General features: G+C 30.5%; 1 protein-coding gene across 1 annotated transcript in view; it reads left to right on the top strand.

The window, feature by feature from the left end:
- The window catches only part of LOC129920506 (uncharacterized), a 58295-nt gene extending 36594 nt beyond the window's left edge, over nucleotides 1-21701 (top strand). Inside the window, exons 3-11 of the mRNA XM_056001786.1 lie at nucleotides 5686-6572; nucleotides 7911-7965; nucleotides 13746-14121; nucleotides 14203-14330; nucleotides 14402-15438; nucleotides 15503-15973; nucleotides 18240-18603; nucleotides 18661-20094; nucleotides 21042-21701. Coding sequence (XP_055857761.1) covers nucleotides 5686-6572; nucleotides 7911-7965; nucleotides 13746-14121; nucleotides 14203-14330; nucleotides 14402-15438; nucleotides 15503-15973; nucleotides 18240-18603; nucleotides 18661-20094; nucleotides 21042-21352 — 5063 coding nt within the window. The 3' untranslated portion in view covers nucleotides 21353-21701. The remainder of the gene's footprint in view (nucleotides 1-5685; nucleotides 6573-7910; nucleotides 7966-13745; nucleotides 14122-14202; nucleotides 14331-14401; nucleotides 15439-15502; nucleotides 15974-18239; nucleotides 18604-18660; nucleotides 20095-21041) is intronic.
- Nucleotides 21702-24006: the final 2305 nt, after the last annotated feature.

Genomic DNA, 24006 nt, shown 5'->3' on the forward strand with positions numbered 1-24006 from the left:
TTTAAGAATTAAGATCAAAAATTAACTAATTGTTAGTGATCACTTGCAACTTTGCAGAATACTTGATTCGGAAAATTTTTTTGTAAAAAAAAAAAACTTAAATTAGACAATCAAGGCGTTCCCGAATTCAAACACCTACAAACACAGTAACAATAGTATAATAACAATAACAGTTTTAAAGTCAATCATGTCGAAATTAAAACTGTGATTACAGTACTTCCCAGGGATGGAAAATGACATTTTTTAATTGTACTGAAAATTTCATTTGTATTGTACTGAAATGGGTAGAATTGTATTGAAATATATTTTTCACACAAGAAATTAATATAAAATTTTTTTTTTAATTTTTATTTGCAAAAACTCTTAAGTTTTCCATATAATGAACATGTCATTTTTCTGCGTGCGTAAAAGAGTAATTTTTATTTATATAATGAATATGAGAAAATGTACATATTCACAAAAGACTAAAAGTATCAACAAAAAAAAAAAATTGAAAAAAAATAAAATGCACGACTGGGTCGCACGAACTTGCTCTTGGAGTTAAAGTTGCTTAAATTTTTAAGACTTTTTATGTAGAAATTTGGAAAAAAAAATAAAATTCGTTTAAAAAAAAAAATAAAATAAAATCTGAAATTAAATTGCCCTCCAAAACAAGTATGCAGTTTTGATTGATATATTAACGTGCATTTTTAGAAAAAAAATTTTCAAAATCGTTAGAGCCGTTTTTTAAAAAAACAATTTTTTATAAATAATTTTTTGGAAAAAAAGTTTAAAAATAATATTGTAATGCCATTTTGTAGAAATCACTAATCAACATCTAAAAACAAAATTTCAAAAAAATTCAATGTCCCGTTTCCGAAAATTTCATTTTTCAAAAAAAAATTTTCAAAATTTTTTTAAAAATCCAAAAATTATTTTTTTGGAAATTTTATTTTTGGTTTATATTTAAATTATATAAATGCTTCTTCACAAAAAGTTTCGTTGAAATCGAATAAGAAGTTTCGGAGATATTCGAATTTTAAAAAAACCGTTCTATGGCAGGTACCGTTAATAATGATTTTCAAATAAAAAATTTTTCATTGAAATATAGACCTTAGCGTAAAACTAACATTTGAATTTTTTAAACAAAATCGTTGGAGCCGTTTTCGAGACATTTCAATTTTACTAAAATCGGTATATGACAAGTACCGTTATTTTTGGTCCAAAAAAATTAATTCCAAAAACCCCTCTGGAGGGTCGCCAAAAAACGCTACATACCAAGTTTGACATTAATCGGTCCATCCGTTTAGGCTGTAGCTCCTTATACAGACAGACAGACAGACAGACTGACAGACTGACAGACAGACGGACTTCCGGGACCCACTTTTTTGGCATTGTCTACCATCGTAATGTCATGGAAAAATGTTATCTCAACTTTTTTTTTTTGTACGAATGCATAACTTGATATATAGTACCTATATCGCAAGTAAAAATGCAAAAAATCGTAGGGACACAAAACTAAAAGTGCAATTTTGCTTTTAAGATAATGGTTTTGAACTTAAAATTAGTTTTACATACTTAAATATTCGGTTATTACCACAACTCTTTAATAAGATATAGTGTCAAAACATTTCCAACTTAAAGACTAACGTGTTTTCTTTGAATAACATGAAATTTTAAGGTTAGTTAACATGCCTATTCCATATAAAAGTCTGCCGCTCTTTGGGCTTAATGCTTTATATTGAAAATTGTTTTAATTTTGTTTTCTTCTGAATTTATAACAGAGTAAAGTCAGTTATGGCATTTCGTCTATAAGTTTCTGATTCGAACAGCATTTTCAATATTTGCTGATGAATGTCTAAAAAAAGAACAGCTTGATCAGTTTTATGAAAATTTTCAAAAAAAAAACAAGTCACTACACTCAAATTGTAACAATTATTTTGGTTCAAAAAATCGGAAATTAAATTAAAACTTAAACAAAAAAATTTGTCCTTTGCTAATTCTTTTGATTCCCAATTTTAGATTGCAAAAAAATTTTCAAGACACAGATTAAGAAATTGTATCGAATTTAGACAAATTGTATTTTTGTACTCGAGCAAACTCATTTGTATCGAATTCGATACAATTGTATCGACTTTTCCTTCACTGGCTGGTTGGTTGGTTTTGGCAAACGATCTCTACATGAGTTGTATAGTAATTTCGGACTTTCTGAAATTGACTGTTTTGCAGCTTGTATTGCGTGCAATTTTCCCTTAAAATGAACTAAAGATACCAAGTGATTTATTTCAAATGACTCTATTGGTAAAAAATATCCAGTAAACGGTACTAAATAAAAAATTAAGATTTCATTTTCCGTACTAAAATTTATATGTAGGAGTAGGAGTAGTAAAACCTCATTATCTCGAATTAACTTTCTATGGAGTTCGACCATTCCAAAGTAACGGAGAAGACATATTGACCTTGTTTCCAGTTTATCTCGTTGAAGAAAACTTGGTAGGTCTTGAGGGGTCATGATAAAGTAGATGTTTTAGAAGTTTCACGAAAAACTAATTAAACGTTGCCAAATTATTCACAGATAAAGCGGTATTGGAGAAGACGCGTACAAGTCTTCTCCGTTACCGTCTTTGTCCGTTAATAATTTAGCTATTTTGAATTAGTTTTTCTTGAATATTCTAGAACATCAACTTTATCATGAGCCCTTAAGACCCACCAAGTTTCAAGAAAAAATATTGCTTCTTGAACCAGCAAATGGAATGGCCGAGTTATTGAGTTTTGGTTGTCAACCGACGCACGCACATAGGAGTATTTTCATCAAAAACCTGGCCAAAATTATTTTTCGTGGTTTTTGTTATTATTTCTATATAAAATAAATATTCCTACGAGAAAATACAACTCGTAAATTTGATTAATGGCCTTCTTTCGCATATCGATATTATTTTGCTCAAAATTTTTTTTCCCTTGCCTATTACGCAATTCTGAGTTTCTTAACCTTAATTAAGATCATCCAAAATTAAATACGCTAGATAATAGAAACATCAGTAAATTTAATTTAAAAATGAAAATCTTTAAAGTTCAAATAAAAACTTAACAAAATTATCAAGTTTTTGGATACTAGTTTTAAGATCGAATTGAAATAGAAAACACACTGAAGAAGAATTCTCCATTTAAATTTTTCTATCACAACACTTCGATATCGCATATATATTTTTTTTGACCCACTTTGCCAAACTTTTTTGTGTTTTTAATTTTGATTTTCAGAAAACGACTTTTTACCAGGTTTTTACTGCAAATACTCCTATGTGCGATGATTAACATATAAAAGGATAGATATATTATCAGAATACGAAATAAAGTTAAATCAAATTTCTCTATGCTATGAAAAGATAAAAGTGAAGAAAAAATGACGATCTGTTTACAATTATCTCTGAATTCTGAATATAAAAATGATGAAATGATGAAATTTTGTGTAAATATAGTCCTGCTTATTGTCTATCTACTGTATAAATTTCATTCATCTTTTTATCAAAATAAAGAAGTAATTAATAAAAGAGAGGTTGAAAAAAGTCAAAAAATTTGAGGTAAAATAAATTGTTTTTCCCGTTTTTCAGTCAAATATCGTTTTCGAAACCCAATTTTTTTTACCCACATGCACATCAGTAATACGTTTAAGTTCTCTAAGTTTGAAAAATAATTCTTAAAAATAAATTACCGACCGAAGTAGGTGTTTTTCAAAAAAATAATATTTCAAAATATAAAAAAAAAAATCCATACTAGACACACAAATTTTTTAATTATTTTTTCCAGTGCACAGCGGGTCCCGCCATAGGTCAAAAATAAAAAAAGTAAATGTCAATTTTTTAAAATCCAATGATTAAACAACGTTCTACAATCTCCCATCGAACCAAAACCAAAAAAAAAATTGACGGTTACCCTTTTTTCATTTCTTAATAGCCATTCAAAGTCGGTATATAAAAAAAGGTACAGTTTTTTTACCGCTGCAGTTATAAGGTGTGAACTTGCGATAGTGATAGCGGGTGTTAAAAATTGTGAACAGTATTAAATTGTTATGGATATTTAACGAGAAGGTTAATACTTTCTAAAAACATAAATTATATTATATATTTAATTATTATAAATTATATAAATTATATAACGAGCCCCATTACAATTAGCCTTAATAACATTAAGGCTAATTGTAATGGGGCTCGTTAACGAAGCAATTTTAACCATTTTTATTTAGCTCAATTTTCATTAAATTAGAGATTTAGTTGGTTTGCCTTCGAGTGCCCTCTACAATTTAAGTTCTCAAATGAAGAATACCGTTCTACCTTTCGAATAATAGCACCGTTTTTTCCCCTTTTTTCCCCTTTTCGAGTAATACGAGTTTAAATGACGATACACGGAGAAAAAAAAATTACAACGTAAAACTAAAAAAATTCCTTTTTGGGCACTATTATTTTTATAAAAGACTGAACTAGAGGGTAAGGGTAAAGTGCTCGACTGACAGGCAGTTCCATTTCCGGCATTAACCATTTTTTTTTTATATTTTCAAAAAAAAAAAAATTTTTTACCTTTTTTTATTTTTATTTATTTTTCTTGAAAATAACCAAAATTTAAAAAAATTAATTGATGCATTTTTTTGCAATAATAAATCATATAAAATGATAATACAGGTGTTTCATTAACCCTAGTTTACAAATTGGGGTTCGTGCGAACCCCAACGCATGTTTAAATGGTTATAACTTTTTTCTAAATCGTTTTTTCGACTTGGGATGAAAACTCAGTGAACGAAATTCATTTTTGTTTACGTTTTTTGTCTTTTTTCCATAAAAGCGGTTTTATATTATTTTTTGGAATTTTTTTCTGAAAAAAAGTCACAAACCAAACTTGGGGTTCGTGCGAACCCCAACGCATGCTTAACTTTTTTCTAAATCGTTTTTTCGACCTGGGATGAAAACTCAGTGAACGAAATTCATTTTTATTTACGTTTTTTGTCTTTTTTCCATAAAAGCGGTTTTATATAATTTTCTGGAATTTTTTTCTGAAAAAAAGTCACAAACCAAACTTGGGGTTCATGCGAACCCCAAGACTTTAAATGAACTATTTTCAACAATTTTTATTAGGTATATTTTGGCAAAAATATACCTGTTATATATACGTGTTATCATAAAAAGACACCGCAACTGTCACCTTAATCAATAACAGAAAGAGACAATGCATCAAATTGTTGATAATGAACAATTAGAGGTGCATAAAAGCTTTGGGGTTCGCGCGAACCCCCAAGTTTGGTTATTGCACTATTTTGCGTGCGGTAAACTAGGGCTAAAAAAAAAAATGGTCATTATATTTTTGACCGCACTTTGTATGGGAGGTGACCCACTGTGCAGTGTCGAAAAAAATTTATAAGAACTTTGTCGAATGTCTTTTGCATTCTTTATTTATTAAGAAAACCGTTCATAACTTGGTTTTGCAATTTTATAGAATTTTTTCATTGCCAATTTATTTTATTAAATTTATTTATCGAATAAAAAAATATTCAACAAATTTCAAATAATTCAGCAAATAGATTTTTGTACTAAAATAAACTCCTATCGGTAAACCAAAACGAAATATTGATTCGAAAATACAATTTTAAAACCATTAGTAATAACTTATTCCTCCTCAATTCAAAAATGCCATGAATTAATTTTTTTTTTTTTATTCCAGTAAACTTATCAACAGAAACAGAACCACCTACACCACCAACAACTCCTCAAACAACATGTCATTCCAGTTTGCGACCTACTATTTTAGCAAATGGCAGCACAGGTCCATCGTCTCCATATCATCATCATTCACCTGACCGTTCAAAAATAAAAGAAGAATTTAAAAATGCATTGTCAACACCATCATCACCACAGCCAAATTTAGACAGAAAAAGAAATTGTTCCGAAAGTAATCTTAATTGGAACAAGGAGGATTCGGAGCAACAAACATCGAGTAACAAAGATTACGAAGAAACTGACGATGTTAAATATCATGAACAACTTCCAATTACTCAACACTGTCATGATGAAGGCTCGAAGGATGCAGCAGAGAAGTCGAGACAACAACAAAATCAAAATATCTATCAATGGTGTGAGGATTTACAACAAATCGACAACAATAAAGTCATAAAAAGTGAATGCGATGATACTGAAACGATTGTTGATGACTGCGGCGATAGTTGTTATGTTGAAAATAATATTTACGATGAGGAAGATTATCCACCTCATTCGCCAAATGATTTTCCCGATTCAACAAACGATGATGATGAGGAAGATGATGATGACGACGAAGATGATGATAATTATAGTTTGAATATGTTTTGCGATGATGATCAATCGGAAGCAGAACGACATCGTCAGCAAAATCATTTTCAAGTTGGAGTAAATTGCAGTTCTGATAGTGATCATCAGCGAAATGCAATTCCTACTACGCCTGTTGATATTGGTGATCCTGATGATAATACAAATTTGACAAATGTTGAAAAGGACAGCAGCACTTGCAGTAATAGTTCATCAAGAATATCTGTAAGGAATTTGGGAGGATTTTATGAGGAACAAGGCCAAGTGGTAAGTTATTTTGACTAAAAATTTTGTTGGCCCGATTAATTGTCTATTCTACTGATTCACATTATTTTGAATACAAATTTTACCACCAAATGAGGTTTTAGGGTCCTCCACCAGTTTCACATCAGACAATAACAACAACTGCGTTACTTTCCTACAAGTTTGAGTTATTTTTCTCATATAAAATCGCATAATTAAGTTCCATTATATCGACAATTTAAATTATAGTAACAACGTAAGTTAAATCACAGAAACATTAATTTCAATGTGATATTCTTAATAATTTAAATTACTGCGTTACTTAAAATTAGATAAAAAAAACTTCAACTTTTCTAAAAACAAAGTAAAAATAGCAAAAAACTGGTTCATATTACAGTTAGAAAATTCAACTTGTAAGAAGCCCAAACATAGTTAGAAATGCAATGAAAGTCTGGTGACATTAAGTAACGCAGTGTTAATTCTGGCATAATCATGTAAAGCAACTGTTCAAATTGTAATAAATGAAGTAACAGTCCACCATTAGCTGAATTCAATTAGTTTGTATGAAATTTGTTAAAGTAAATAACTAAAAAAAACATTCATTACCAATTTATTCTTTATGGTAACGCAGTCGAGGAGTAACGCAGTTGTAAACATTATAATTATATAGTAAATATGAAAAACAAACTGCAAAAATGTTATCACTGTCAAAACTGTTAGCATAAAAACTATGTATAGGAATAACAATAATAGATATTTAGTCTTTACTTATCACTTAAATGCGGTAACTCAGTGATCACGCAATAAACACAAAAACAATCGCACCTTTTTCAGTGATGCTTTTATTGTTTCTAGCAACGACAAATTAAAATGAGCTACATTTAATTAAACTACAGTAACTTTTAGTTTGTTTTCTTCACAAAAAGTAACGCAGATTTCATTCCTTGCTAGGGATACAATGTAAAATAAGTATTTACTGGGATTGAAAAAGAATTAAAATTTGATTACTTTGACAACTAAAACAGTTTATGAGCAATTCTTTTCAATATCACGAGACTGATGCTCTGAGACAATAACATTTTGTATGAAAAATAACTGCGTTATCAATATAGACCAAATTGTTAACATGTGTTGAAAACAATTCAATCAAAATTTGGATTATGTTGTATTTAGTTGTCTAAATAGTGTTCTTTTTATAACTCAAACTCACTAAAAGTTTTTCCTAATAATTCGTCATTTTTTTTATGAAAAGGGATAGGGGATACTTTTGTAGGTATCAAATAGCAATCAATTTTTTTTTAATCTCATCCTCAAACCAATAACATTTTCTTGAGACTAGCTAAATATCTCTTTTCTTTTCAGAATTTGAATCCATTACCAAAACCGCTGCATGGCAGCGATGAAAAAACTATGCACCGTAAGTATTCAATATTTTAGTTACTCATTCTAAAAAAATAACGAGGTCATTCAATTAAAATCTAGATCATTAAAAATAATAATAATAAAAAAAAAAAAAAAAAAAACAAAATAAAGAACTTCCCTTGTTATACATAAAAAAAAAATAAAATCAAAAATAAAAAAAAAAAAAAAATTAATCATAAATTGAAATGGATAAAAATGTTATGTACTTTGTCCCCTTCTTTCATAGCCGCATAGTCGGTGGATGATTCTCTTCCCAGCGAAAAAAAAAAAAATACTAGAAAAAGAAAATAGCACTTACACTCAATTTGTTTCAATTGAAAAAATCAAAGTTGGGTTAATATTCCCACGATTTATATAGTAAGCCTTTTATTGGCTTAAATTGGTGGATAAATTCTGAGGTTTTGTTCATATTTTTTCTACATTTTTATGGAATGAAGATGAGTATATGCCGGCAGCAGTTTGTCTCTGTGGTTTCGTCCGCCACTTGTCCAACCGATTCCAAGCGTGCGTCGCGTCGTCGGTCGGTCGCGTCGTCGTCATCGTATCACACTGCTCGTAGCTTTAGTATTCATCTTTCTGTTTGTCTGATGTTGGTGATGAATGTGTGTCGGTGTACTAGTATCAAAAAAATACAGATACAAAAATGTATTTTCTTGGCTCTATCCCTCTAGCCAACAGCCATCAGTAGCAACAAGTGAATCTGATGAATGCCGATTTTTATTTTTTTTTTTATTTTTCAATTTCCATTCATAGCAAATGCGCTTACCCCTCCTTTCTATATTATCACCTTCACTTTAAATAGGGGTTTGTCTAACACAATAGGGGTGGGCAAATAATAATGGTAACTAGTGCCACCACCACCGAGCTGACCGAGAATAAATTTGTTTATTTAGATTTAAACGGTGAGAAAAGTTAATAACAAACAAAGAATACAAATAAAAAATTGAGGATATATTAGTTTTAATTTATAGCTTCACAAGCGTTGAGTGAGATAACTTTGAAATAAAAATTAATGAAATTAGATATGATTGCTTGATCATATATTTTTAAGTGATTTTTATCTTATTGAAAGAAGAAAATTCACTCAAAGGGGATGGGGGTAGAAAGAATCAGTCTTCTAATTGAATTTGGTTTTTTTTTCAACATTTTTAAGTTACTAACTGATAAAAAGCTTAAAATGGTGAACGGTGATTTTTAAGTCTATGAAAAATTATTCGGCGGGGTGGTGCCCCAACTAGGCAAACAGATCTAATGTTCACTTGTAGCTTCCTAATTAATCTTATAGTCCAGTGCATTTATGATGTTCATATATGGGCGACCCAGCAGTTTGTACCACCCCCAAATTTTTTTTGCTCATTCGATAGAGAATTGGCTGAATATCATTACCCTGATTTTTCGCACTCGTGAAATTCACCTTTCGGCCGCCATCTTGGATTTTAGTTTTTGTTAAATATCTCGATTTCTATTTATCCTACATAAAAGTTGTGTATACAAGAAACGTAGGCAATTAAATTTCGCGTCTTTTATGTTAACAACACTTTTTCGATATTCTGAATATTAAAAAAGTTACAAGCCAACAAAGTAAAAAAACCAGAAAAAAGTGACAATTTTAAAGTTTTGAGCACTTTTTAAATCCACTAAATTTAATCAAAACTTTTTGAAAAAATGGTCCTCAAACTCAGAATTAAAAAAAAAAAAATGTTATTAGAAAAATTTAAATTGACTTTTTTCCAAACTTTTTCTAATAAAATATGAATTTATTTAAAAAAAAATTTTGGCCATAAATATTATCAGTTGAATTTCGAAGCAAAAAAGGTAAAATATATCACACTTTTGAAAAAAAAAATTAAAAATTACTTCATTTCAATGGTTTTTTTTTATTAAAACTGAATTTTTGCATTGAAATAATTAATTTTCTCAAAGACTGTGGTAAATAGGAACTTTAAATTTTTGCTATTTAACTTTCAACAGTAAGGGTTATTAAATGAATAAAAAATAACGTTATGTTTGTTTTTATGTTGAACTTAAAAAAAAAAATAAGTTACATTTTTTTTCAAAACTTTTATTAAAAAAAGTTCTTCGAAAATGAAATACTTTTTAATTTTTTTCATAAACCGTAATACATATTGACATTTCCTTTTATAATTTGAAATCATAATAAATGCGGCCAAAAAAATTTGAAAATAAATGCATTTTATATTACGACCAAGTTTAAAAAACGAAATGTTAAAATTTTTTCAATAATTTTTTTTTTTTTCAAAAATCTGAGTTCAATTACCATTCTTTCAAAAGCCGTTCATTCAATTAACTTAATTTTAATTTTACATGTATGACTAAGCTTCTAGCTTTAAAAAAAATTTATATTTGAATATTGTAGGTGTTGCCGTTGTGTTCAAATATTTTTTTTTGTATTTGAAGTCAATTAATAAGAAAATTGCATCTATCGCTTGAACGATGGAAGATTGTCCCACACTCCCATATATTTTTTTTCCTTGAATTTCATAGACAATCTTTTGGCATCAATTAATTTATGAAATTTAAGAAAAATTTTTGAAAAAAATTTGTTTTTGTTCACAAAAATCTTCAATTAAATTTAAAAAATCAAAACGGCAACACCGGCAATTTTTAATCTATAGACTTTAAAGTATTTTTAATTACCGACGTTTGAAAAAAAAGATCATCAAAATCTAAGCTGTTCCGCCGGGTTCCCTAATATTGCCAATTTTTAAGCTTTAGTTACTCCACTATTTTTTGAATTTTAAATGATCAGTGAGTATTTTATAGCTTTATGTTACAAGAGAAAATTCAGGACCTGCAATTTTTTTATATTTAAGTCTCTTCATTGCGTAAAAAAGGTGTATTTTTTAACATAAAAAGTATTAATAACTTTATTAATTATAGCGATACAAAAGTTGTATAGCAGAGTTGTAGAGAATTTTAAGGTAAATAATCTTATCTCGATACGTTTTTTCATAATTTTGATAAAAAGTGCTCAAAACTTTAAAATTGTCACTTTTTTCTGTTTTTTTTTACTTTGTTGGCTTGTAATTTTTTTAATATTCAGAATATCGAAAAAGTGTCCTTAACATAAAAGACGCAAAATTTAATTGCCTACGTTTCTTGTATACACAACTTTTATGTAGGATAAATAGAAATCGAGATATTTATCAAAAACTAAAATCCAAGATGGCGGCCGAAAGGTGAATTTCACGAGTGCGAAAAATCAGGGTAATGATATTCAGCCAATGCTCTATCGAATGAGCAAAAAAAATTTGGGGGTGGTACAAACTGCTGGGTCAAATTATAAATGCACTGGACTATTAAGGACATGAATCACGAAAACACCAAGAGACACAAATTAGGGACATTTTCGACTTCAACATTTTTGGCTAGCCGTACAATATTGTTAGGGGCTCCTAGCTAGCTATAGTGCCCCTGAAATTATAAAATTTATTTGGCGCCAGAAAAATTAGATGTGTTTTTATTTAAATTCAAAATATACCTACCCAAATTAGCATTATCGAATTGAATTTAATTTCAAAACCTCACTCCCAGACAACCTATGCAATCTTTCGAGGTCTTGAACATACTTTAAGTTTTTTGAGACAGTTAGACATATTTATGACTCATCAAGTTATGCATTCGTAAAAAAAAAGTTGAGATAACAATTTTACATGATATTACAATGATAGAGAATGCGAAAAAAGGGTGGGTCTCGAAAGTCCGTCTGCCTGTCAGGATGTCTGTCGGTCTTTATAAGGAGCTATGGCCTAAACGGATGGGCCAATCTACTTAAAACTTGGTATGTAGCAGTTTTTTGGATCCTGTACAGAGGGGTGTTTGGAATAAGTTTTTTGGACCAAAATAACGGTAGGGTACCTGTCATTATGTCATTAATTTTCTCAAAAGCGGCAGAATAAGTTTTAAGTTTTGGATAAGGTCTATCTTTTAATGAAAAAAGCTTTTTTCAAAAATCCTTATTAACGGTACCTCCCATAGAACGGTTTTTTAAATTTCATATTATATTTGAAATTACTAATTCAATTTTAACGATTTTTTGTATGCAAAAATATTTCTATTGCTTAAATACAAATCAAAAAAAGGAAATTTTGAAAAAAAAAAAACAATTTTTGGATTTTGAAAAAAATTTTGAAAATTTTTTTTTTTTGAAAAATCAAATTTTCGACATTGAATTTTTTTGAAATTTTTGGTTTTAAGTGTTGATTAAAAGTTTCTACAAAATCACATACCAAATTGATTTTTAAATTTTTTTTTCAAAAAATTATTTATAGAAAATTACTTTTTGAAAAAACGGCTCTAACGATTGTGAATTTTTTTTTCTAAAAATGCATCTTTATAAAAGAAATTAAACTGCATCCTTTTTTTGGAGCCCAATTTCATTTAATGAGTTTTTTTTTATATATATTTTAAGAACGAATTTTAGGTTTTTTTTTATACATTTACCAAATTTGTATGTATATAAAAAGTTGTTAGTTCTAAGAGCAAGTTGGTGCGACCCAGTCTTGCATTTTATTTTTTTCAAAGTCACCTGTTGGAGATTAATCTTTTTTTTCAGAAAGTTATTAAACTTCTCGAAATAAAAAAAAAAAAAAACAATTTTCAACTCTTCGAAGCTGGTTTTTCTAAGAAACTTAAAAGTTTTTACACTATTGATTTCTTTTATTCTAAACAGTCAACACACATTTACTACCAATTTTAAAAATTTCAAATAAAAAGTATACATTTTTTCAGTGCTATTTTAAGGACGTACACTATAATATTCCGATTTCCTTAACTTTGTATAATGATTAAAACGTTTTTGATAAATAGACACAAATCAATAATTATACTTACTCAATTGATCGTAAATAATAGACCGTTAAATACCTACGTAAAACGACTATTGGCAGGGTCCTATAGTTTAAGTATTAATTAAACCTTATAGAAGCAAAATTGTTACTTAGGTAAGAAGTTTTTTTAGAACTTAATGCCTATAAGTGCTTTATAGTGCTTTATAGAGAATATTTTCACTACGCCTATAAATACACTATAAAACAAACTGCAGAGAATGAATGTCCCAAGTTTCTAGCAATCACAGAAAAAAATCACGCAGAAAAATAAAGCACCAACCTAGAGCTTTTTTCGGTGGGTTTGAAAAATAAAAATGTGTTAAAAAATCGCAGTCTAGGTTAAAAACTACGTAGTTCTCGTTGCTATAATCAACGAAGTCGTCTCGTTTAAATTAAATTGTTTAAAATTATCATTTTAGAACGTTATTTTAACCCACCAACTTGTTCATATTGATCGAAAAACTCGGTTAAAATTTTAGGTTTTAGTACAATGTAACCAGATAGGGGGTAAGATTAAACAATTTTAAATAACCGAGTCGACTCGTGTAATGTTAACCCAGGTTAGTTTGCAGGTGCTATATTAGCAAACTCCATCTGTTGATTTTACACGAATTTTACGTTGTTTTTAACCGATCATTTCTCTGCGTTTATCCCTGGCGCAAGTGCGATGTTTAAAACATCCACTAAAAAGGCACACTACTTACCGTAATTTGATAAATAAAGCATTCTTGGAAGCGTTTTGCTTGTCCACTATTTATAAAATAATGGCCCTATAGAGGCAAAGCCTTGTTTTAGTTATGAAACATTCTGTGCATTTTTATGTTTGTTTTTAAACCTTAGCCAAAAAAGCATTAAATTTTCATCAAAAAATTCTTAATATTAATTTTATATACATATTAAACAAAAAATATCTTTCTATTTAAAGCTGATTTCGTTCAAAATATGAACAAATTCACATCCCACCTCGATTGTTTAAACGAAATGTGTCGTTTGGAGAATCTCCGTGAACACTACCATTGCCACGATTATCCGTGTTTCGGTAAGGTCCTATCAAAAAAAGAAGAAGTCATTAGGCATGTCAAATGGCATCGCAAACGAATGGAAAGCTTAAATCATGGTTTTATGCGTTTTTCATCATCTGACGATTGCAGTGCGACATTTGGTGTTAATTGTCAACATAATCGCAAACAAACACATTATCATTGCTTTCAACCAAATTGTGATCGAGTTTATATCAGCACGAGTGATGTTCAAATGCATTCAAATTTCCATCGCAAGGATTCAGCTATTCACAAAGAAGGGTAAAACCAATATTATTTCTTGCTGCTGTCAAACTGAAATGTTTTTTGTATTTTTTTTTTTTTTTTTAATTATAATTTCAGCTTCCAACGTTTTCGAGCAAATGAAACATGTAACGCAGAATATTGTATGTTTTCGGGCCAAAAAACAACGCACTTTCACTGCCGGCGAGATAATTGTCGCTACACCTTCAAAAACAAAGCTGATATGGGTGAGTTTTTTAAAACATTTTTCACATAAATTTGCCATGATTTGAAAAAAAAAAAAACCAATATAATTTAGAAAAACATAAAACCTATCACATCAAAGATCTTAAACTGGCCAGAGATGGTTTTAAAAAATTTCTCAAAAATGAAGCTTGTCCCTATAAGCAATGTAAATTTTCAAAAGTCTGCAATCACATACACTGCGCCCGCAAGAACTGCTTTTATGTCCTACATTCGAGTGGCCAGCTTTTGAGCCATAAGCGCAAACATGAAAGAATAGACAACGAACAAACTTATTGCCGTTACAAAATGCTAGCTGTTAAAGCAGCTCTAATGGGAAATTCCAGTGTTACTGCGGCTTCATCAGCTACTACAGATTCAACAGAAACGCCTGCATTTAATTTTAGCAAATCATTAATGCAACTGAATGATCATGAATTGTTGAGCTCATTTAACCCAGCTTCTAGATCAAGCTTGGAAGTTCCAAGTTTGCTACCAAAGCCAGAACGAACTTTCCATCAAAACGCAGACAATGAGGTTCCCCCTGAGGCGTCCCCATCATCAATTATGTCGATGGAATTTTTGCAGCAAATGGAAAAGAGGCACGAAGAGATTCTAAATCAAAAAATACACCGTAAAACGGAAGTTTCAAATAAAATCAGCAGCGATACTCAAGCTATCAAAAAATCAAACAGTCCTAATCAATATAACACAGTGCATGAATCGAACTTGCTACATTTGACACCATCTGTTATTCAACAGTTTTTCACCTCAGAATGTCCGAGTTTGAGGAAAAAGAAATTGCAGGAAAAGGACGATCATCCAACAGAAGATTTGAATTTAGACTGCCCTTGGCAGGAACATCCCGAATCACATTTGCATTGTGTACTTAAAGATTGTGGAGCTGTGACACCAAATAATATTGCAGACATATCTGCACACATTCGCATGCACGGATACAATCGTGAAATGTATGCAACACCAAATGCTGCATCACCAAATCCATTGACAGCAAGCTCCAGCAATCCGATGCAAATAACAACAATAGATGGATTTTTTAATCGAAAACGTGGTCGCCCACCAAAAAATCGTTTTGTCGAAGTTTATAAAAATGTATGCCATTTTTCTTTGTTTTTTTTTAAATTTTTTTTTAATATTTATTTTATCCAATTAACAGGCACAACAATCTCCCCAGGCTATATTCACAAGTTTTAAACTAGAAAAACAGACTTCTAGCAAAGAGAGCCCTGATGCTGCACATCAGCAACTTTGTATTGATACTTCCACCTCCTCCATAATTGATCTGCAGCAAAAGCATAAAGATGAATCTGTGGTGTTGAACCAAAGTTCATCTGTTGCATTATTTGCTCCACGAAACATCAATTCACAATTTGTGATTTACAATCAAAACGAAAGTTGTAGTGTTGCATCAGGGGCTCAATTGTGCTCTCTGGCTATGCAGCAACATTATCATTGTACTTGTTTACCAGATTGTACTTTTGTCACCAAGGAAAGGGATTTGTTAAGCGTGCATCTTGAACGGCAGCATACTGCAATTTCGTTTGCTGATACAATAAGCAAAAAGTTCAAACGTTTCGACCGCAACATTGGGCTTGATTGTGGTATTTTTGAGTGCAAATTAAGAAGGGTAAGTTTTTTTTTTAAATAAAAACTAAAATTTTGGTTTATATCTTAGACAGAAAAGCTTTTAAAGCTTTTAGTTAATTCATCAACCACTTTCTTATGAACAAGAAGAAAGCTATCTAGTTGTTTTATAAAAACACACAAAACCAAAAAAAGCGTCTTTAAAAAGAAATTGAAAAGTAATAGACAAAATGAAAATACTTCTTCTATTACAAATGAAAAATATAATAGAATAAGGTTTGTAATAGAACATTCGATTAGGTAACGTTTGCTAGTGGATTCAAAATTTGTAATCAAGGAGTTATTATTACAAAAATATTACATGTGTATTGTTATGTTATAACTTTTAAAAAAAGGAACATTTTAGTACATAAAAGTATTTTGTTGGAAATTTTAATGAAAAGTTAATGGGTAAAAAATAAAAAAAGATCGGACAAATCGCTTTAAAAAAATTTTTTCTGCATTTTTATGGTAAAAATAACTCTAATGTTAAAGCTTTTTTATGAACAAAATTGGGGAAAATTTAAAATTTTATATTTTTAGTTAATTCCATAAATAATGTAAAAAAATTGTTTTTATTATTAATTAAACACCGTTTTAAGTGTTCTTTTTCACAAAACCAAAAATGAAATTTGATTTCTTGCATAAAAAAGAATTTTTAGAACAAAAAATTTGAAAATCTCTACAGCCTTTTTTTAAAATAATGTCTTAAGTCTAATTTTCTAACATTTTTCAAAAAAAAAAAAAAATTAATATGCCATTTTTAAGAAAATATTATTCAACACATAAAAACGAAATTTCGATAAAATTTATTAATCCGTTTTCAAAAAATTGATTTTTCAAAATAAAAAAAATTAAACATTTTTTAATAATCGAAGAAAGTGTTTTGTGAAAAATTTTTAATTTTTTTATGAATAATTTTAATAATTTTGGTAGAAATCTGCTTCGTCGTTTACGAAAAAAATCATAAATAAAAAAATCCGTTCTATGGCAGGTACCGTTAACTTTTCTATTTCCGTTATATGATAGGTACCGTTAGTTTTGGTCCCAAGAAAAATTCAATTTGTCCTCTAGGGATTTACCCAATCACCCAAAACCGTCAACTACTAGGTTCGAAGAAAATCGCTTCATTAGTTTAGGCTGTAGCTCGAAGTACACACAGACAGAAAGACAGACGGACAGAATTGCCGTACCAACTTTTTTGGCATTCGCCATCATCGTAATGTTACTTTTACCGCAAGTAAAGAGGCTCAAACGGGTGGGTTCACCACTTCAAACGTGCTGTATTCCAAAAAAATTTTCTGAAGATTCTCCAAAAGCTGGGTCATATAAGTTTTTGGAGACTCTTTAGAACAAATTTTTGGAATAAAGTTTTATGGACCGAAAACAACGGTACATGTTAAATAAAAATTGAATCATTTATTTTCAAAGAGGGATAAGAAATTTTTATAAATTTTTTTCAGGCGAAATGTATTTTATTTTTTTTTTATTTTAATATGAATATAAGAAATTTTTTTTTCGGATTTTCGAAAAAAAAAAAATTAAGGCAAGAAGAAGATATTTTCGGATCTAAGTGTCAAAACAAGTTTTCGTTTACAATAATTGATTCAAATATGGAAAATTTAATTTTTATTAAAAATGGCGGCTCCCAGGATATTGAAAAAAAAAACTTTCTTAAATCGTTAAAAACGGGTAAATCCTTTTTTTCTGACTATCTCTCAAACGACTGGTTTAATTTTAACGATTTTTTTTTATGAAAACGCGTTTAAATTGTCTCAAATCAGAATTTTAAAATAAAAAATTGATTTTTTTTTTTTGAAAACAAGAAAAATTGATTTTTTTTGAAATTTTGGTTTGAGTTGTCGATTGATCATATTGCTATGAAACGGCACACCAATTTCATAACGCAGTTCAAGTCAACAAATTTGTATTGAATTCACTTTACCAACGGTACAAAGCTCATGCGAACATAGCTAAAAGCCTGGAACAAACTCGATTCGATGGTTTTCGTATCTCGTTCAGTAATTTTTCGTTATTTCTTAATGCTGTGTTTTTGGAATCTGCAATTCTTTTTTTCTGATTCCATCGTCACCGCAAGAGCGGCAAATTGACGCCTGTAGAATAAAATGGCATAAGGAAAACGCACGTACCTCCGTGTTTCAAATGTTTAACTCACCTTATTTGTACAAAAATTCTTTTTATTCAAACAAAACAAAACAAAAATACACAATCTAACCAAACTACCTTTGTAATTTTTTTTTATATTTAAGACTCGTCCTCACCTTCATTGTCGTCAATGCTTCAGGCAAATATCACCATTTGATCTAGAATCGCATGTTTGTGAATCAACTGACGAACGACCATCATTGTCAAACTCACCAACAAAAAAACTACTTCCATCATCAATCGGTGGTAGTCCAACCAAATACATATCAAGAAACGAACAACAGGATCCCTCATCCCCTTCCCCGTCCCCAGTTGGAAATAAAAATTCTGCCAGGGATTATTCACATTTGCCGTCGGTAACATTTTCAACTCTAAACGAACTCAGACGAAAAGTTTCTGAAATGGAACCTGAAGGCATGAATAGTTCAGCAGGACCTAAACGAAATCATGAAGACGAAAAAGTCTTGGGTAAGAATTTTCAAACAAAAACTGATTTTATAACTTTAATTATTGCTTTGTTTTAAGTTGTTCGCGCAGCTGGTACTTACTTCCCTGAAAACACAAGTGACCTTAGCAATACTCCGTCACCAGCTCAACAGCATAGACAGACGACAGCAGGAACAAGTGAAAGCCTACAAAGCCCGCCTGCTGCAATTCCATCGAATTCAGCTTATTGTTCGACACCCTATTGCAAACAAAAACGCCGACCGCACGATCATTGCGATACCTGCGATCAGGCTTTTGTAGATCCGATCAAGTGGAGAGCTCATCGACTTAAGCACTTGCAGGCTACAAACCAACCGATACCATTCCATATGTCTCATTTCATCGAACCGGAAGAATCGATACCCCCAAGCTACCCTAAATTGCCAATCAGCTATGATGATCAACCTCAAGACCTGAGTGTATCGCCAAATACAACAACGCTGGACGAACGATTGAAATTTAGCAAAGAATCTTTTCCTGGTTCGCCACCAGCAACGATACCACCACTGCTGAGCCAAACATCATCGGCAGCGGGAAATTTTCTAAATTACTTTCCCCAAAACCTTATGTCCAGCTTGTCATTACAAAATTTCCACTTGACTCAGCTGGCGACTCTGTATCAACAGAATCCCTACTACTATCAACATTTGCATCCATTTTTGAGCAATACGATGAATCCCGCCAGTCGGTATCAGCAGCAAAATCGGCCAACAGCTCAACCATATCGCATTCCAGGCAGCAAAGACAAGTCAGAAAGTCATAATCAAACTTCAACAGAAAGTCTTAGTTGTCAGCCAGCATCTGTGATCCCAGCTCTGCATCCTAGCTCTTCCAACCATTTTCCATTTCTTAATCCACTATTAATGGTTCAATCGCCCTTCGAACGTTCACAATCAAAACCGCCAACAATATCAACTGGAGGGCCATCTCCATCGACATTTGAAACTGCCGCCGCCAAATCGCAAAAGAGAAAATTATCTAATGGCAATGAAGAATTCAGCACCTTGATCGATGTTTTATCGCCATCGACAAAGAAACAAGTACAATTTGCTGCAGGATTGGCTGCAGCAGCAGCAGCTGCTGCTGTTGCCGCCAATAACACAAGTCCTATTAATCAGCGTGGAGGATCACCGTCATCGGCGGCGGTGGCGGCATCAACGCGAACCACTCTCGATCACCAACAACATGGCCATGGTCAACATTTTAAGATCAGAGACGAACAAATTCCAAATGGCTATTTGAAGTTCCGATTTAACGAGGATTGTTTCTTCCCAAAGTGTGGCTATCGCAATCACCAGTCACATTTTCATTGTGATCGAAACGACTGTCATTATAGTTTCTGTGATAAGACACGCTTTGTTCAACATACAGCGAGACATGAACGTTTGGATAAGTTGATGGGCAATGATTTTCGCCAATATCGCGCCAATATGAGTTGTGGCTATGAAAATTGTCCCTATTACAAGAATTTAGGTAAGTTTGTTGGCTGTTAAGCTTTGCTTCTAATTCTAAGCAAGGTTTCAGCAAAAAATTAAAAATGACAAGCTCAGAATTCTAGGTTTTAATCATGGTATTAGAAAGAAGTTAGGCGGTGTCAAAAACGTGAACTGTCAGATGAATGAATGTTAGATGGCTTCGTAAGTTGACGGCTTTGACTTTGATAAAATTAAACGTCAAAAACTTAAAACCTCATTTTGCACAGATGCGCAGTAAGAGAACAAAAATAAAAACGCTAATGATATTAACTTCTTTCCTTTTAACATGGATTTTAATTATAATGATGATAGAAAATTGAGCCCAAGTAAAGAAATTATGTGATCCAACGCCCGTCACCAACATTTCAAAAAGTCTGTATTTTGGAATCCAGTTCCTAAGACTTGTCTCTGTCCTAGAAAAATGGTGTATACCTTTTTTTTTTTAAATGGTGTTTAATGTAGACCAGAATCTCATCAAGCATTTTTACTTTAAGGATATTTCTAAATAAAAATGGTCCTATAAATCAACATTATACCTATTTTAAATGAGAAAAAACTTTAACGTTCTTTAAGCACCATCAAGCGTCAAAATAAAAATCTGAAAAAAAAATTAGAGGATTTTTTCTTTTTTAATTTTAGAAATATTAACTTGATTATCGAAAAAAATCTAAATAACGAATGCGATTGTAAACAACTATCAATTGATGATTGATAAATATTAAAATTTTTTACCTATTTTAAAACCTAATTTATTGTTTTATAATTTTGTTTTTGTTTTTTTATTTTAATACAATAACCTGTATCAATTGATAATTGTTAATCGCATTCTGATGATGAGCAAATTACTTTTGTAATACAAAAATTAAGTAAGAAATCTTTCTATATGTCAGTGTCAGGAATCCTTTGATTTTCAGTTAACTAAATTTTCACTTTTATTTTTTCCAGGATCGGCAAACAAATCATCACATTTCCATTGCCTTAAATGCGACTTCATATGCTCGGATACGAATAAAGTTGTAGCCCACAGACGACAACATAACAAAATGGAATACATTCGTATGGCGGGCTTTCGAAAAGTCACTAATAGCGAAAAATGTAATTCGACATTTGAAGCAACAATACCCACCAATGGCAATGAATTACCCGGCACTGTCGAATGCAGTTACAGTCAAAAACAAACTCACTATCATTGTTTGGTTTGTGATGTTAGTGTGCTGTCCAGGGCACAGCTTGGTTCGCATAAACACAAAACATAGAATTTCCTCAGCAAAAAGGACCAAAATTATTTTTTTTTTTATTATTTTTATTTGTTAGTAGTGTTATAATAATTGTGAATATAGTTTTTTAATTTGTAGTTTAAAATAAATAGTAGTTAAGGTTTTGCCTGGAAAAAAGTGGTGTAACCGCAGTTAAATATTTTCAAAATAAAATCGAAAATAGAATTAATTTTCCAAGTTAATTGTTGCTTTATTTATGTACAAAATGATTCTTTTCTTTTAGAAATAATTTATTTTCTTTTTTAAATTTTAGTATGTATAATGGAAAATTCATTAAGCAAAAATGAATCTGTAAATAAAAAAAAATAAATATATAAATCTTGTTCGATACAACCTTTAAAAGTTTAATTTTTTTTTATTAAGTGACCGCTGATGGTCAAGAAGCAGATTTCGAAAAAAAAGCAGGTATTGTATTACACTGTATAGAATCAATCATCTTTTGTCCACCCTATGTTTAGGAGATCATTCAAAATACAAATTTTCAAAATTGCAAAAAAAAAGTTACGCATACACCACAGTGAACTGAAAATTTCAAAGTCCCCTGAAATCTCAAAAAATTACTTTTATTTAAAAAAAATTCAAACTTCTATCGTTTGTAAACTTCGAGTTCTCATATACAATACAAAAAATCGTCGTTTGGCAACCCTACGTTTAAAAGATATTCAAACACAAATTTTGCACTGAAGAATTCAAAGTCCCCAAACATTTTTTTTTTTTTCAAATTTTTGTCCTTTGTACACCTAGAGTTATTAACGTATACCAAAATTCATCGTTTGCCCACCACCTAGAAATTTTAATTTAAAAAAAAGTAATTTTTTGTGGTTTTAAACGACGATTTTTGGTACATGTAAAAAACTTGAGGTGGACAAATTTTTTTGAGATTTCAGTGTACCTTGAAATTATCAGTACACTGTGGTGTATGAAACTTTTTTTGGGAAGTTTGAAAATTTGAATATCTCATGTCATAAACATAGGGTGGACATATAGGTTTGTATATACATAGAACTCGAAATGGAAAAACTATTGCGATTGGTTTTAGTTTTATACGTCTATCTCAAAATTTAAGTGTCTTAGACGATTTTTAAAACTTCAGGCTTCATAGTGCTGACTTCAGCACTACAGCAACTACTTTCATACACTTATTTTCATATTTTGAAAAATTCTTTTACTGAGAATGCTCTGAACATGGTGAGAATGATAAAAGAAACACAAATTTGAGGCTCTGAAAGTTCAGAAGTAAGACAGAAACACAATTATTTTTGTTTGACAGTTAAGACTTTGTTCTGATCTAAAAAAGAAAAAAAAAAAAAACCTTTATACATTTTCCAACTATTAATCATTGAAAATGTTGGGCAAAGTTATTAATAGTCATTTTTTATAAAATTGTTTTGTTTTTTTTTTTTTTGAGTTTTTACAAAATTTTGTTTACAATTCCGAATATACAATATTCTTAAAGATAAAAAGACAAGTTTTGGAAAAAAAATCTGTTGAACCGTTACCGCTTAAATACCGTTTTAAAGTCGCCATTTTAAATAAAAAATGCTAAAATATACTTAAGTAAAAAAAATTTCATAATTTTTTTTTTTCAAGAAATTGTCATAAAAATGATTTTTGACACCCAAAAGTGTAAAATGGACCATATTCCTTAACTTGAAATTTCATATCTGAACTTATGGTCAGACTAAGAACATCACGTCCCTCAGGCAAAAAGCATGAATTTACTGTCGTAAATATTGACCGAATTATTCGGACTTAACTTTTAGTAAATCGTTGTTATTGAAGAACAGAGCTTTCCCGCTTGCCGAATTTTATTTATTAATGAAGGAAGCAAAGTATAGAAAAAAAAATAATCTGCACATTCAGGGCAAAGGGACGATTATGCACTGATAGGGTTGGTAACACCTTTTTTTGGAAGAAAAACCTCTTGAACAAAAATCTTGGCTACACGTCTATGTAATTCTTTATATTTTTTTCTATTTTTTTTTTTTCATTTTAATCCAATAAACATAGATAATGTTTATTATTTATTATTAAAGTTATAAAAAGAGAACAAAATTACATTCAGATATTTATATACGGATAAAAATACGTGTATTTTATGAATAAACAAAAATTTAAACATTATAAAACTCGTGCATCCCAACTAAGCTAAATCAACAAACAAAACCAACTTCAAAAAATCAAATCCGAGAAGAATTTGTTTCGTGCATCCCAACTAAGCTAAATCAACAAACAAAACCAACTTCAAAAAATCAAATCCGAGAAGAATTTGTTTCGTGCATCCCAACTAAGCTAAATCAACAAACAAAACCAACTTCAAAAAATCAAATCCGAGAAGAATTTGTTTTGCCTTACCGACAACGCGTCGCCGCCGTCGCTGCTGTGCGTCCGTCGCGGCCGCTGTATTTCATATTCATTATAACTACCATCGTCGTCGTCGTCGTCATCCTAGTCCCTTGCCTAAAATCCAGTTAAGATAACTTACATGTGCATTTCGAAGAAGTAGAAAATGCATGCCACAATAACAATAACACAAAACAACAACAACATCATTGACACACCTGTACATTTCAAGTTGAGAAGAAAAGTAAGTATGTGATGGCCCGTAGATGCAGAGGGGTGAATCTGAATAT

Source organism: Episyrphus balteatus, chromosome X (genome assembly GCF_945859705.1).
Source record: "Episyrphus balteatus chromosome X, idEpiBalt1.1, whole genome shotgun sequence".
Classification (NCBI taxonomy): Eukaryota; Metazoa; Arthropoda; class Insecta; order Diptera; family Syrphidae; genus Episyrphus; species Episyrphus balteatus.